Source organism: Thamnophis sirtalis, unplaced genomic scaffold, assembly GCF_051295495.1.
Source record: "Thamnophis sirtalis isolate CommonGarterSnake01/CBP01778 unplaced genomic scaffold, rThaSir2_p1.2 scaffold_14, whole genome shotgun sequence".
Lineage (NCBI taxonomy): Eukaryota > Metazoa > Chordata > Lepidosauria > Squamata > Natricidae > Thamnophis > Thamnophis sirtalis.
This window is the reverse complement of record NW_028261394.1, coordinates 13,313,265-13,329,630: the sequence shown is the minus strand read 5'-3', so window position 1 is coordinate 13,329,630 and position 16,366 is coordinate 13,313,265. Positions and strand designations below refer to the sequence as shown.

At 44.6% G+C, this 16,366-nt stretch overlaps 1 protein-coding gene across 3 annotated transcripts; it reads left to right on the top strand.

Moving 5' to 3' along the window:
* Positions 1-704: 704 nt before the first annotated feature.
* ANTKMT (adenine nucleotide translocase lysine methyltransferase) lies at positions 705-16,350 on the top strand. Of its 3 annotated transcripts, none has more exons than XM_087728696.1 (6): positions 705-741; positions 2,239-2,405; positions 4,332-4,436; positions 7,756-7,896; positions 10,567-10,617; positions 15,429-16,350. In XM_087728696.1, exons 2-6 carry the CDS (start codon positions 2,244-2,246, stop codon positions 15,615-15,617), a joined length of 648 nt encoding a protein of 215 aa, XP_087584822.1. In that variant the 5' UTR covers positions 705-741; positions 2,239-2,243; the 3' UTR covers positions 15,618-16,350. The 3 variants fall into 3 exon arrangements, with proteins under 3 accessions (XP_087584822.1, XP_087584821.1, XP_087584823.1); XM_087728695.1 differs by lacking the exon at positions 705-741 and adding an exon at positions 956-1,101; XM_087728697.1 differs by lacking the exons at positions 705-741; positions 7,756-7,896; positions 10,567-10,617 and adding an exon at positions 956-1,101.
* Positions 16,351-16,366: the final 16 nt, after the last annotated feature.

Sequence of the window (16,366 nt, the reverse complement as noted above, 5' to 3'; positions counted from 1 at the left end):
AGAAAATAGAATGGAATAGGAACGAGAAGAGAATGTAGAAATAGAATAGAATAGAGGAAGGGAAGGGAAGAGAATGTAGAAATAGATAGAACATAATGTAGGAATAGAATGGAAGGGGAGAGGAGGGGAGGAGAGAGGAGAGGAGGTAGAAATAGAACAAAACAGAATGTAGGAATAGGATAGAATAGAATAGTGTAATGGAAGGGAAGGGAGGGAAGGGAAGGGAATGTAGAAATAGATGTAGAATGTAGAATAGAATAATAGAATGGAAAAGAATAGAATAGAATAGAACAGAACAGAATGTAGGAATAGAATAGGATGGGAGGGAAGGGAAGGAAGAGAAGAGAAAGTAGAAATAGATAGAACAGAATATAGAATAGAATAGAATAGAATAGAATAGAATAGAATAGAATAGAATAGAATAGAATAGAATAGAGGAAGGGAAGAGAAGGTAGAAATAGAACAGAACGTAGGAATAGGATAGAATAGTGGAATGAGAATAGAATGGAATGGAATGGAATAGAATAGAATAAGCTGAAAGGGACCTTGGAGGTCTGATGCACCACCAGCGAGCGCGCAACTCTCCACCAGCTCAGCGGACCGGCAACCTTTCTTCTTCAAAAAGCATGGGAGTGAGCGGAACCTCCCCCGTCGCGCTCGTTTCCACACGGAGTGTCCGACTGGCACGCAGCTCCCCCGAGGGCGAGCCACGTGGCTCCCGAGGAAGTGCCTTTCCTGGAGGTGAAGTGGGTCTGGGTGAAGAAGCGCTGGGAGGGAGGGGTCCAGGGGCAGAGGGAGGGCAGAGGGAGATTTGAATTGGATTTGCAAGCAAGCAAGGAAGGAAGGAAGGAAGGAAGGGAAAAGGGGATAGGAGGGAGGGAAGGGGGGATAGAAGGAAGGGAGTGGGAAGGAAGGAAGGAAGGAAGGAAGGAAGGAAGGAAGGAAGGAAGGAAGGAAGGAGAGAGAGAGACCAAGAGGGCTTCTGGATGCAAATCTGCAGTAGTTCTTTCCCTTGGTGTGGTTGGAAATCTGTTTCTTATCCCCAGCTGGGACGTGCACTCTGCCCATGCCCTGGAGCAACCTTCTCCCTCTGCCTTACAGGTAGTCCTCGACTTACAACAGTTCATTTAGTAACCGTTCAAAAACGTCACTTACGACCATTGAAAAAAGTGACATGCCCATTTTAAAATGAAAAAAAAAAATGAATTAGGATCATTTTTCACACTCACAGCCGTTGTAGTGACCCTGAGGTCACATGATCAAAATCCGGACCCTTGGCAACTGGTTCATATTTATGACGGTGGCAGTGCCCTGGGGTCAGGTGATCAACTTTTGTGGGCTTCTGGCAAGCAAAGTCAATGGGGAAACCAGGTTTGCTTAATAACTGTGTCACTAACTCAACAACGGCAGTGATTCACTGAACAGCTGGGACAAGAAAAGTCGTAAAATGGGGCAAAATTCACTTAACATTTCTCACTTAACGACAGAAATTCTGAGCTCAATTGTGGTCATAAGTCGAGAACCACCTCTATTTAATCTCCAGACCATTTCGCTTGCAATTGTGCTGAGTTCAAAGTTGCAATGTTCAGTGCTGGGCGGAGAATTGCACTGCATTCTTGCAATTAAATGGGAGCATGTTATTGTTCTCCCTTATGGCAAACAGCCCTGGAAAGTAGGACGGGCTAAGAGAGGTTTTAAGGTGAAATTCGGGACTGTTTATGGTAGTAATTTATACCAGTGGTCACCAACTGGTGGTCCATGAGAAAATTTTGGTAGTCCGCAGAAAAACTATTTGCATTTTTTAATATTGCGCTAAACACTATTTATCTTCTAAAATGATTCATACGAGTGGTCCGCGGGATTTAAAATTATGAATTTAGTGGTCCCTAAGGTCTGAAAGTCTGGTTTATACTGTGGCAGGATGAACAACAGCATAACAAATCTTTGGAAGAATTGTTTTCAGATCTTCCAAAGTCTTAACAATCTGCTTTTGGGGGTTTCTGAATTAAATATCCAAAAATCTTGATTTGCAAAAGAAAACCTGTTCGGTACAGTGGCCAAGCAAAATCTCTGAATGTGTTTGTAAGATCCCTGGGAATTGAACTAAGATTTGAGAAGATTTATTAAACCAACCCCATATGGAAAGAGGGACAAGAAGGTTTTTAGGACAGCTAAAATTGCAGTCTTTAACATCTACTGAACTAGTGCTAAATCCGATTAAATGGAATTCATTTACAGAAAAGATGGATCCAGAAGATGCTGAACAGGTGGCTGCTGAATTACAAGGCAAGAAAATGGATGGCTGGGATGTTTTGCAAATTGCAGCCGGCACTGGCTTGACGGTTTATGTCGTGTGGGCAGGAATTCTTATGCCCGGTTTCCGCAAAGTGCCCTTAAAACTGCAGGTAAAACCAAGTTAACAGAATAAGGCTTTTAAAAGGGGAGAATGGCATTGAGTTGTGCAGGTCAGGGAGAAAATGGGGAAGGGGAGTAGGAACACGTAAAAGAGATTTTGTTGTCTTTCCCTCCATCCTCGAGCTTCACATGTCGAGCACTGGAGAGGATTTTTGAAATCAAAACTTTTTAAAGATATGGCAGGAAGGTCTGCAGAGATTCTCAGTCATCCAGTTCATGGTTGTCCCAAAGGTGCTTTTTCAGGAGGCAACTGGACTTTCTGGTTTTTTCTTTTGAAGATGTTTCGCTTCTCACCCAAGAAGCTTCTTCAGCTCTGACTGGATGGTGGGGAATGGAAGGATTTATATTCCTTGCAGACAGCTGGTCATTTGCATCCTTTTAGAGGGTCTATGAGGCCACTTGGAGGTTTGTCTGTGTCCTCAGGGTCACCTGAGTAGTGCAAATAATTCCTGTAGTATGCAATTTTTCCCTCTGGAAATCCATTGCTATTCCCACACATTCCAAGGGTCTTCATCCCAAATTGTATAGCTCAAAAGTCTGTAGAGATTCTCAATCATCCAGGTCACGGTTGTCCCAAAGGTGCTTTTTCAAGAGGCAATTGGACTTTCTGTTTTTTTTTTCTTTTGAAAACATTTTGCTTCTCATCCAAGGAAGCTTCTTCAGCTCTGACTGGAAGGTGGGGAATGAAGGATTTATACTCCTTGCAGACAGCTGGTCATTTGCATCCTCATTGAGGCCCCTTGGGAGTTTGTCTGTCTCCTCAGGGTCACTTGAGTCTTGCAAATAGGGTGCAGAAACCTTTTTGGAACTGTTGAAAGGATTTTGTGTTGTGGAGCTGTGCTTTCTGCAGGACGTTTTGTGCCCTGTATCCCTTCACTGTTGGAAGAGAGGCTGTTGGGGATGACTCTGTGTTGTCTCCATCTCAAACTGAAGTGTAAATGTTTCCGTCTTCAAAGGAAAACCAGAAAGTCCAGTTGCCTCTTGAAAAAGCACCTTTGGGACAACAATATAATACAATACAATACAATACAATACAATACAATACAATACAATACAATACAATAGCAGAGTTGGAAGGGACCTTGGAGGTCTTCTAGTCCAACCCCCTGCCTAGGCAGGAAACCTTATACCATTTCAGACAAATGGCTATCCAACATCTTCTTAAAGACTTCCAGTGTTGGGGCATTCACAACTTCTGGAGGCAACTTCTGTTCCACTGCTGAATTGTTCTTAACTGCCAGGAAATTTCTCCTCAGTTCTAAGTTGCTTGTCTCCTTGATTAGTTTCCACCCATTGCTTCTTGTTCTACACTCAGGTGCCTTGGAGAATAGTTTGACTCCCTCTTCTTTGTGGCAGCCCCTGAGATATTGGAAGACTGCTATCATATCTCCCCTACTCCTTCTTTTCATTAAATTAGACATACCCAGTTTCTGCAACCGTTCTTCATATGTTTTAGCCTCCAGTCCCCTAATCCTCTTTGTTGTTCTTCTTTGCACTCTTTCTAGAGTCTCCACATCTTTTCTACATTGTGGCAACCAAAACTGAATGCAGTATTCCAAGTGTGGCCTTACCAAGGCATTATAAAGTGGTATTAACACTTCACATGATCTTGATTCTATCCCTCTGTTTATGTAGCCTAGAACTGTGTTGGCTTTTTGGCAGCTGCTGCACACAGCTGGCTCATATTTAAATGGTTGTCCACCAGGACTCCAAGATCCCTTTCACAGTTACTACTGGTGAGCAAGGTACCACCTATACTGTACCTGTGCATTTTGTTTTTCTTGCCTAAATGTAGAACCTTATTCTTTTCACCATTGAATTTCATTTTATTAGATAGTGCCCATGGCTTGGATGACTAACAATCTCCATAGATGTTTAGGCCAGGATAGAATAATGGTTTCTCTTTTCTCCTTCAGGTCCCCTACATCCCAGCAAGTGCTAAACAAATCGAGAACGTGATGCAGTTACTCAAAGGACGTTCTGGGAAGATCGTAGATCTGGGCTCGGGAGATGGCAGAATTGTAAGACAATCTCGTTGCAATGCAATACAATGAAATAAGGGAGATTTGTTAAAATAGAGAAGTAAATATTATGATTATTATCTTTATGATTATAGAATTCATTTCAATGTAATGAACATTGTGTAGGGTGGCTCAGTGCTAAGACGCTGAACTTGTCGATCAGAAAGGGTGGCAGTTTGGAGGTTCAAATCCCTAGCGCCGCATAATGGAGTGAGCTCCCGTGACTTGTCCCAGCTTCTGCCAACCTAGCAGTTCGAAAGCATGTAAAAATGCAAGTAGAAAAATAGGAACCACCTTTGGTGGGAAGGTAAGAGCGTTCTGTGTGCCTTTGGCATTGAGTCATGCCGGCCACATGACCACGGAGACGCCTTCGGACAGCGCTGGCTCTTCGGCTTTGAAACAGAGATGAGCACCACCCCCTAGAGTCAGGAACGACTAGCACATATGTGCAAGGGGAACCTTTACCTTTAAAGATAAAAATGAACAAATGTATATAATTCAGAAAAAGTAGGTAGAAAAATAAAAAGAAAGTGGCCAAAAGTGCAGAAAATAAGAATTATAGGGAAACGACTAGCACACATGTGCAAGGGAAACTTTCACCTGTAATGAAGATTGTTGTAAACATTATGATTACTATCTTCCAAACTATTTATAACAAGGCAACACACTGTTTATTCAAAAATGAAACATTGAGGTGTTAAAAAATAAAAAAGCTTTGTGGAAAAAAAGGAAAGAAAATCATGTTGCTTTGCCATGTTCTTCTGAGAGCATTAAAATGGGACCTGGGGGAATCCTTTTTGGCTGGTAAAAGATATTTTGCTGCTTACTGGGGAACTTAGGACCTCCTCAGCCAGCCACTGAATTTCATACGGAGAGGAGCAAACCGTTGTAAGGCTGATGATGCAAACAGGACGAGTTAGATTGGTAGTCCTTGACTTACAACAGTCCATTTAGTGACCATTCAAAGTTACAGCAGCACCGCAAACAGTCAGTGTTGGCCGTTTTTCACATTTACGACCATTATAGTGTCCTGGCGGTCACCTGCCTGATCAAAATTTGGATGCGTGGTAACTTGACTCATGTTTATGACGGTTACAGGGCAAAACTCACCTAGCCACTGTCTCGTTTCGTGACCCAGATTTTGGGCTCAATTGTGATCATAAGTTAAGGACTACCTGTATTATGAGCATGAGGGAGTGAGCGTTTTGGGGGGTGTTCTCTTTATAGAAGTTTGGAGAAAGGGGTCTTTTTCTTTAGTTAAGCATTTTATTCTGGTTTCTGCCTGAAAACGACAGGAAACCATGGGGCTGAAATTTTGGGGGGGTGCAAACAAAAACTAAAGTTGTGGATAAAGTTTGCTCACTTCTAACTTGGCCAGGATATCTGGAGTCTGACCTGTTTTTTCCTATATTCCCCATGACCCCTGGTTTCCTGGGAAAAAGCACTTTTTGCTGATGATATTATACATTGTTGCTGTTACTATTTGATGGTTTGATTTGTATGTTTTTAGTTTTATATCCTCTTTTGTTAAACTGAAAGAAAATTGCCTTTTATTAGGTAACTATATCCATATTGAAGAGAGTTGGAAGTAATTTTTCTTTATTCATTTACTTAAAGTTTGGTTTTGAGTCATTTAAAAAAACCTTTTTCTATTGCTGGGATTTTATATTTTAAACTTTTTTTTTTTTTAAAAAAAGCTTTTTTTGCTTGCCCTAAAATCAGTTGCAGTCTGAGAAAGTTCAGTTTGCCCTGTTGCTTGTTATCCTCCATATTGTATTGTGCAGTATTGTATTGTATTTTTATATTTAACTAGCCGATAACCCGGCGTTGCCCGGGTACTTATTTATAGGGGGGAAATATCTGGACCAAACGTAATTTGTAATGTTGGATTTTCCCCCTTACCAGAGGGAGCCTCCTTGTGGAGTACTGTGAAGCTGTTAGCATGGCAGTTCCACTGCACTGTACAGTAGAAGCCATTTTAAGGCACAACAAGCTGTATCTTAACAGAACACACACATACACCGAGGGGCGTTAGGGGAGTCTTACCCCCACAGTATTTTTCTCCAGAGAGTAAGTCATCTGTCTATCAAGTTTGGTTGAAATTGCTCAAGGCATTCCAGAGTGAGAATGCAAAATTCAGTGAGAAGTACAGGTAGTCCTTGACTTACGACTACAGTTGAGCCCAAAATTTCTGCTGTTAAGTGAATTTTGCCCCAGTTTATGACCTTTCTTGCCACTCTTGTTCAGCGAATCGCTGCCATTGTTAAGTGAGTCACACGGTTGTTAATTGAATCTGGCTTCCCCCTTGACTTTGCTTGTCAGAAGGCCGCAATAGCCGGTCACACCCATGACCCTGGGACACGGAAGCCGTCATGAATATGAGTCAGTTCCCAACTGTCTGAATTTTGATACACACACTTTTTTTTATAGATGATAGATAGATAGATAGATAGATAGATAGATAGATAGATAGATAGATAGATAGATAGATAGATATTTTATTTTGTCACAGAAGTGGCATTGTTTTAGAGCTGTGTATAGTATTTCGGTCATATTGTTTTTTCTTCTTCTTCTGTGGGTTGGTTCTGTTCAGAGGTGGGTTCCTACGAGTTCGCACCTATTCAGTAGAACCGGTTCGTCAAATCTATCGAACCGGTTAGAAGAGGTTCCACCAGTGGACCCGGAAAGCAGGCCACACCTACAGAAGAGGTTCCAAAAATTTTTGAAACCCACCACTGACACACACACACACAGACAGACAGACAGACTGACTGACAGACTGACACAAAGAGAAAGAAAGGAAGAAGTAAATAAATAAAAAATAAAAAAGAAAGAAAAAGAGTGAGAGAGATGAAAGAAAAAAGAAAAAGGGGACAGAAACAGGAAAGGAAGGAAAGAGAGAAAGAAAGAAAACACATGGCCGGCAAGCCACTCCCACCAGGTCACATGGCTGGCAAGCCACTCCCACAAAGGAGGCCACACCCACAGAGTAGGTTCCAAAAGATTTTGAAACCCACCACTGGTTCTGTTGCTATATCAAGAGTTACGTAATCTTGTAAGATCCTAAAATTCTCCCAAGCTCTGTTAAAAATGGAAAGATGACACCATTCAAAATTTTGAGGTTCACTTCTGGAGATTTCCAATTATAAATTGACTAAAGAGATGGAGACGTCTCTCTCTTTCCGAATCCTAAGAGAGGTGCCGTCAATCAGAATAAAACCAGATTAAGATGGATTGTTTGATCTCCTGGAAAGCAGCTCCCTTTTGCTTCTGAGGAAACCAAATCCAGGAAATAAACAAACCTGGTTTATATTTGCAGGTTCTGGAAGCTTACAAGCAAGGCTTCAGGCCAGCTGTTGGCTATGAACTCAATCCATGGCTGTTGCGACTTTCCAGCTATCGTGCGTGGAAAGCTGGGTGTTACGGAAAAGTTTCTTACTACAGAGAAGACCTTTGGAAGGTGAGGAAAAAAGGAAAGACATTGGAATTCTGAGCATCGTCCCAAAAGTGCTTTTTTTTTTCAAGAGGCAACTGGACTTTCTGGTTTTTCTTTGAAGACATTTTCCTTCCCATCCAAGAAGCTTCTTCAGTTCTGTCAGGAGAAACCTCCAAGTGGCCTCAACGAATCTTTAAAAAGGTAAAGATGAAGGCTCTCCTCGCACATATGTGCTAGTCGTTTCCGACTCTAGGGGGCGCTGCTCATCTCCATTTCAAAGCTGAAGACCCAGCGCTGTCTGAAGACATCTCTGTGGTCATGTTGCCGGTATGACTAAATGGTGAAGCCGCACGGAACGCTGTTACCTTTTGTTCTGATGCCCCCCCACCCTCCGTACGGTGACTCAAGCCGACACAAGGTTACTGTTAGCCAATTTATTCACAATAATTACTCACAGACAAGATTTTGGCAGCAACTCAGACTTCCACAGATAAGAAATACACACAAGAGCTTCTCCAGCTTTAGTAAAACGGTTGTGTCCTGCAAAAGGTCTCCTCCCAAACTCTCTTCTTATATACTCTCTTGGGAGGAGCCTAATCACAACCACCTGGGCCCGATTATCTTCTAAGTCTCTGTAATTGCTGCTGGCGCTTATCTGCCCGTCTCTGCCTGGCGTCCAGGACCAACTCCCTTTGCTCCTCCCCACTGCTCCAGGGCCTGGCATTAGGGACAAACTCCCTTTGGCTTTCACCACTGCTCCATGCCTCAGGCGCCTCCTGGTGACCAACCAGCCTCTCTGGTCCCTGCTCGGAGTCTGAACCCTGCCCAGGGTCCTCCACATCGTTCAGAGCCGAGTCATAGTGTCCCTCGCTATCGGAGTCTGTCGGCAGCTCCAACGGCTCCTGCTGGGCCACAACACCTTCCCACCAAAGGTGGTCTCTATTTTTCTACTTGCATTTTTTATATGCTTTCGAACTGCTAGGTTGGCTGGGACAAATAACAGGAGCTCACTCAGTTGCGCTAGGGATTTGAACCGCTTTATGATCAACAAGCTCAGTATCTTAGCCACTGAGCCAACGCATCCCTCTAAAAGAACGCAAATGACCAGCCGTCATCAAGGAATATAAATCCTTCCATTCCCCACCCTTCTGTCAGAGCTGAAGAAGCTTCTTGGATGAGAAGTGAAACGTCTTTAAAGAAAAACCAGAAAGTCCAGTTGCCTCCTGAAAAAAGCACCTTTGGGAGAACCATGACCTGGGTGACTGAGAGTTTCCATAGGCATATTCTGAGCATAATGCCAGGAAATCGAAACCAACTTGAGTCTATGGGAATTCCTCGTGTTACGACCCCAATTGAGCCTAAAATTTCTGTTGCTAAGTGAAACATTTCTTAAGTGAGCTTTGCCCTGTTTTACAACCTTTTTTTTGCTAGAATTGCTAAGTGAATTGCCGCCGTTGTTCCATTAGCAACATGGTTGTTAAATGAATCTGCCTTTCCCATTGATTTTGATTGGTGGAACGTCGCCAAAGGGGATCCAATGACGTTGAGACATAGCAATGGTCATAAGTTTGAACCCTTTGCTAAGCGTCTGATTTTTGATTGCGTGATCACCGGGGAGTGTCAAACTTGATGGCCGCATCAGGGTTATGTTTGACTCTGATGTGGATGGGGTGGGGGTGACCAGGTTGGGCATGGCCAGCTCGAAGTCGGGGGCGCCTGTGGTGGCCCGAGCACTCTGTCAGTGAAAATGGGCTCCTGAGCTCCGTTTTCAGCTGGAACGACCTCCTGCAACCATCTACCAGCCAAAATGGGGCTTGGGAGGGCTGCCCCCGTTTTCGCTGGCAGAGACATCGTGGGCCACTCCTTCGCTGTTTCCAGGGCAGCCCCGCAAGTGTCAGGTTTCCGAAAGTGGCCCTAATTGATTCATGAGCCTCGAGCCAAGTTTCAAAAGAAAACCAGTCGTTTATTAGGAGCGCCATTTTGGCAATACTGTATTGCAGTTCAGATCTGAGCCTCACTTGAATTATAGCTGAAGTTGCCAGCAAGCCAGATCTGAGCACCCCCACGGGCTGGATCTGGGCCCCGGGCCTTGAGTTTGACACCCCTGTTATAAAGTGCCCTGTTTTCCTAAAAATAAGACCACACTGGAAAATTCAAGTCCTAGCATGATTTTTTCAGGATGCTCGTAATATAAGCCTTGCCTCCAAAACAAATCCCAGTTACGATTTTCAGCCAGATGGATGCATTTAGTACCATATTTTCCCAAAAATAATACCTAACCAGAAAATAACCTCTAGTGCATCTTTTGGAGCAAAAATTAATATAAGCTCCGGTCTTATTTTCGGGGAAACACGATATATCCTGATCACTCTTTGCTGTAACGAAACTGGCCATTGTGCTATGTTGTTGTGGTCTACTTGGCTTCTGCTTCTTGAAGGAATGACACTTGGCTGGGTTCTTTGCAGATCGAAATCTCTTGGTTCCTACAACCCTCCAAGCCAAAACCAAGCCAATATTATTTATGGCTTGTGTGTGAAATGTGCAAACCCACCCAGGGAGTTGGACCGAGAAAGATTCCCCCCCCCACTTTGTGCTCCAGATCTTTTTAATAGAAACTGCTTTTTAAACATTGCACAAAAAGTAACCTTCCCCCCCACCCCCCCTAATTCATGTTTTGCCCCTCTTTTTTTTTAGGTGAACTTATCCGATTGTCAGAATGTAACTGTGTTCCTGGCACCAAGTGTGGTACGTTTCATATTTTCTCCAAACGAGTTTTTTTTTCTCCAAAAATATATCCATGCTGAGCGTGTCTAGTTTAAGAAGAGCTCTCTGTATGTGTGTGTGGGTACATACACATACAGGATATATAGTAGATAATTTATCTTTTTGTGTGCCTGTACACACTCTATACTATGTAATATGTATGTACACATATGGCATATATAAAGGTAAGGTAAAGGTTCCCCTTGCACATAAGTGCTAGTTGTTCCTGACTCTAGGGGGTGGTGCTCATCCGTTTCTTAGCCAAAGAGCCAGCACTGTCCGAAGACGTCTCCGTGATGTGGCCGGCATGACTCAACGCCAAAGGCGCACGGAACGCTGTTACCTTCCCACCAAAGCTGGTTCCTATTTTTCTACTTGCATTTTTACCTGCTTTCGAACTGCTAGGTTGGCAGAAGCTGAGACAAGACACAGGAGCTCGCTCCATTACACGGCGCTAGGAATTTGAACCGCCGAACTGACGTCCTTTCTGATCGACAAGTTCAGCGTCTTAGCCACTGGGCCACCCTACACAATGTTCATTTTTTACGTGCTTTCGAACTGCTAGGTGGCAGAAGCTGGGACCAGTAACGGGAGCTCACTCCGTTATGTGGTGCTAGGGATTCGAACCACCGAACTGCCGACCTTTCTGATCGACAAGCTCAACATCTTAGCCCCTGAGCCACCACGTTCCCTCTGGCATATGTACATAGGATTAAGTAGTATATTTTGGATGTTCACTAGTAGTAAATAAATAGACATTCAAAGTTACAACAACACTGAAAAAAAAGAGACTTATGGTTGTTTTTCACACTTATGATCCTGGCAGCAACCCTATGGTGACATGATCAAAATTCAGACGCTTGGCCACTGGCTCACATTTATGACGGTTGCCATGTCCCCCAGAGTCGTGCAATCCCCTTTTGCGACCTTCGGACAAGCAAACTCCACGGGGGAAGCCAAGATTCACTGAGCAACCATGTTGCTCACTTAACAACTGCAGCGATTTACTTAATAATTACAGCGAGAAAGGTTCGCAAAGTGAGGCAAAACTCACTTAGCGGCTGTCTCCCTTAGCAACAGAAATTTGAGTCTCCACGGTGGGCGTAAATAGAGAACCTATGCCTGTTGCCATAAGTGCGAGTCGTGCAGGTCACTTCTGTTGGTGCTGTTGTAATGTTGAATGGTCACTAAATGAACGGTCGCAGGTCGAGGACTACCTAGAATAAGAGCCAACTCCTCTTTGAAAATCGGCAAGGCATTTTCACGATTGCTCTTCCAAGGGAGAAACGGGCTTGCTCTTTAAAAAAAAGAAAAGAAGAAGTTATGTTCTTTGAAAAGACATCTGCATTTGCCATACGACAGCAGATCGAAGAAAGTTATAAATAAACCGAAAAATGAATGTATAAACTTTTAACCAGAGCACCAGTGAGCTCCCGTGAGGTTTAGCCTTTAGCCCTGTTAAAAGCCAGATATGTTTGGCTTAATTTAGTAGGGGCACCAGTGCGCTTGGGGTGTCAAAGGCAGCCTCTTCCTGTGAGCTTCCTGATGCTGAGCCCCGAGTCTCCTTTCTCAAAAGCCTCTGTCTTCTGCGTCCTGCTTTGTAGCCATCAAGCGGTCTCTTCCAATTTAGCTTAGTGGGTTGTATTGTTGTGGCCCGCCAGCGGTCAGCAGAGCTGGCAGCAGAGTCGGACAGGGAGGAGGTTGGGGAGGAACCTGGGCCAGTCCTGGAGGCTGGGGAAGGCTCTGACGAGGGCTCTGTGTTGGAGGCAGAGAGGGGGCCAGAGCCATCTGACAGTTATCAGCTGCCTTTGGAGCTAGACAGCAGTGGGGCAGAGGAACAGCTGGAGCCTGTTCCCAGTGTGCGCATGTGCAGAGCTGCCAGGAAAAAAAAAACAGCTCAGAAATCAGGGTCGACTTGGGAGTAAGATCACAGGTAGAAGGTGAATGGCCCCTCCCATAGGAAATAAAAGAGGAGCAAAAGGGGAGGGGGCTTTTGCAGGAAACAATTTGGTCATTTGGTCATTAGATTCATTTTAGGAGTATGAAGATCTGTCCATGAATCTCAGAGACTCTGTGCCAAATCTTTTCTTACACAGCACTTCGTTTGGAAAATACTTACATGGCAGCTATCCAAGCTAGCTAAGGTCTGTGGTCATAAATATTCCTTTGAAAGACTGTTTGCCAGGCCTTTGTTGAAGGTGAATGAGAGGAATTCACATTCGTTTGATAAAAGGGGTTTTGTCGGGACCAGGACTCTTCCTTGTGCTTTTTGGGGAAGCCTAGGTCAGAACATGTATGAAATTATCTCTGTGAGTTTCTAAGTCATGCATTCTAGCATAGGGATATATATGTACCCAAACATAATGGCTATCCAACAAAACATGGGTAAGGCAAACCGTGGTTTAGGACAGCATATCATCATCTTTTAATGACCCTATAATCCCTTGCAGGGTGGAGTCTGGGCATCTGAATTGAGCTGAGTGTTTACTGGCCAGTTGCCCTTCCTGTCACCAATATGGAGTTTTGTTCAGCAGATAAATTCTCATTGTGCCCAGAGAGAGATCTGCCTCTACCTTGGATTGAACTCACAGCCTCCTGATTGTAAAGCGAGAGCTCCACCTCTAGGCCACCGCACCACTCAGTTTAGCACATCACATGAATTTGTTTGTTTATTGAATTAAAGGATTTATATGGCCTCCCGTAAGGATTCTAGGCAGCTCACAACAAGCCACAAAAGCGAGGATTAAAAGTAAATGCCCCAAAGTTTAAAAGCAGATACTGTCCGCTTTTAAACAGTCTCCCAGTTCAACCCCCATCATAGCCCAATTCTTGGGGGGGGGGGCAAAGCAAGGTCCTACGAGAAGGCTAAAAGAGTGGGAATCTCTTAAGATCTCCAGTAGAAGGGATAGCCTTTGAGTGCAGTGAAATAATGGGGGGTATTGATAGCAACTGAGGAACTTCATGATTCCATACAAACATGTCCACTGTGTTTTGACTGAGTCTTCCCAAGAGCATGAAACAAACTCCTTGTCCCGATAAAAAACCCTTTTATTAATTTACTGTGAATTCTGCTCATTCACATCCAGCAAAGTCACACACCTTATCTGGCCTGGAGAGCCGCCAGGCCAATATCTGCAGAACTTGGCAAGGAGTCTCCAAGAATCACAAACCAATTAAACAAACTAATTGTCTCCTGCAAACTCCACTCCCCTTTCGCTCCTCTTTTGTTTCCTCTGGGAGACGCCATTCATTGTCCACCTGTGGCCTTCCTCCCAAGTCGACCCCTGTCCTTTAGCTGTTCCCTTCGTCTGGCAACTCTGTGCATACGCACACTGGAAACAGGCTCCAGTTGTGCTTCTGCTTCACTGATGTCCAACTCTGAAGGCAGCTGATAACTGGCATATGGCCCTGGCTCCCTCTCTGCCTCTGACACAGAGCCCTCATCAGAGCCTTCCCCAGACTCCAGGACTGGCCCATCTTCCTCCCCAACCTCCTCACTGTCCGAATCTGCTGCCAGCTCTGCTGGCCTCTTGCGGGCCACAACACACTGTTGGATTAGATCCATCTTGTCCAGCTGTCTTCTCACAGTGGCCAACCAACTGCAGAAGGAAGTCCTCTTGTCTCCCAGCGTATGGTTTTCAGAGCCAGTAATTCCATGAAATGGTCCAGCCCTTCCTTGAAGCTGGCCAAGCTAGTAGCCATGACTACATCTCCATTTCAAAGGGGATGCCATCTTCTTGAGCTTAAGGTGTAGCCCACAAAAATCCATGGTTGATCTATCTTCAGGGTCCTTGGTGCACTCTGAGCTTGGCGGGATTTTATTGCAGATGTTTCATTATCAACTAGGTAACATCATCAGTGGTGCGATATTACCTAGAGCACTGATGGTGTTACATCATTGGGTAATGAAACATCTGCAAGACAACAGCCAAGCTCAGAAAACACCAAGGAACCCACAATCCTCCTCCTCCTTTTCCTCCTCCTCCCCCCCCAACCCCACTCCCTTCTACTGATGACGTTACCTAGTTGGGTAATGAAACATCTGCAAGACAACAGCCAAGCTCAGAAAACACCGAGGAGCCCACGGCTCAACCCTGAGCTACAAATACTCTCTTCTATTGGTCTATTGTGAAGATTCCAAAAGGTGACCTAATTAATTTACGAGCCTCGAGACAAAGTTCAAAAGAAATCCAGTCATTTATTAGGAGCAACATTTTGGCATGTTCTCCTGCGGATCCGAATCTTATTTCCGGTTAATGGTGTCTGAACTTTACCCCTGTGTCTCCCTTCCCCTCAGTCTGTGTCATAAATCACATCCACCAATGAGGTGCTGCAGCAGGCTGTGAACTATAGAGCCGAGGTGGCGCAGTGGTTAAATGCAGCACTGCAGGCTACTTCAGCTGACTGCAGTTCTACAGTTCGGCTGTTCAAATCTCACCGGCTCAGGGTTGACTCAGCCTTCCATCCTTCCGAGGTGGGTAAAATGAGGACCCGGGTTGTTGTTGGGGGCAATATTCTGACTCTGTAAACCGCTTAGAGAGGGCTAAAAGCCCTATGAAGTGGTATATAAGTCTAACTGCTATTGCTATTGCTAACTTTCGTACCTCACACGCCTGCTGTAGAAATCTGAGATCCGACCCTGGTCGAAGGTATGCATGGAATTCTCCCTCCCTTTTCCATGTCAACTTGATAGTAGGCATGGAAACGCTTTACAAGTTGACATCTACAGTATCTTTATTTGTTATTGACTGATAGATCTTTCAGAAGGACATCTCTACTCTTCTTCTTCCTAGCTGATGCTTCTGGAGAAAAAGCTACTGACAGAACTTCCAGAAGGAGCTCGAGTGGTGGCTGGACGGTTTCCTCTCCCCAACTGGACCCACACTGACACAGCTGGGGAAGGTGTGAACCAAGCCTGGGCATACGACGTCCAGATGGTCCGGCAACTGAAGAGGGATGAGCCAGAAGGGAGCCCAGTGTGAGAAGAGGTCACCTTGGGCATACCAATTTCTCAAAAAGAAAAAAAAAAACCCACTCCCATCTTTGCTGAGATGTCCCTTTCCCCATTGGAGTGGGGTGTCTCCATTTCTTGATTCTCTATCTGGTGACGCAGTGGTTAAAGTGCAGTACTGCAGGCTCCTTCTGCTGACTGCCAGCTGTCTGCAATTTGACAGTTTGAATCTCACCAGGCTCAAGGTTGATTCAGCCTTCCAACCTTCTGAGGTCCATAAAATGAGAACCCAAATTGTTGGGGGCAAGAGGCTGACTGTAAACCGCTTAGAGAGGGCTGTAAAAGCACTGTGAAGTGGTATATATGTCTAGATGCTATTGCTATTGCTCTTCCTTTTCTCTTTCCTTCCTTCCTTCCTTCCTTCCTTCCTTCCTTCCTTCCTTCCTTCCTTCCTTCCTTCCTTTCCTTCCTTCCTTCCATCCATCCATCCATCCATCCATCCATCCATCCATCCATCCATGGTGCACAGTGGCTAGAGTGCAGTACTGCAGTCTCCTTCTGCTGCCTGCAATTTGGCAGTTCGAATCTCACTAGGGTCAAGGTTGAATTAACCTTCCATGCTTCCAAGGTGGGTAAAATGAGGAGCCAGATTGTTGGTGCCAAGAGGCTGACTCTGTAAAACCGCATAGAGCGGGCTGTAAATGGTATAGAAGGCTAAGGGCTATTGCTATTCCTGTTTTCCTTCCTTCCTTCCTTCCTCCCTCCCTCCCTCCCTCCCTC

Excerpts from the sequence above, each read along its gene's own strand:
- ANTKMT (XM_087728695.1), top strand. The coding sequence starts at position 987 with ATGCAAATCTGCAGTAGTTCTTTCCCTTGGTGTGGTTGGAAATCTGTT. Across the intron at positions 2,406-4,331 it reads AAGTGCCCTTAAAACTGCAG|GTCCCCTACATCCCAGCAAG; the intron begins GTAAAACCAAGT and ends TTTCTCCTTCAG. Across the intron at positions 4,437-7,755 it reads GCTCGGGAGATGGCAGAATT|GTTCTGGAAGCTTACAAGCA; the intron begins GTAAGACAATCT and ends TTATATTTGCAG.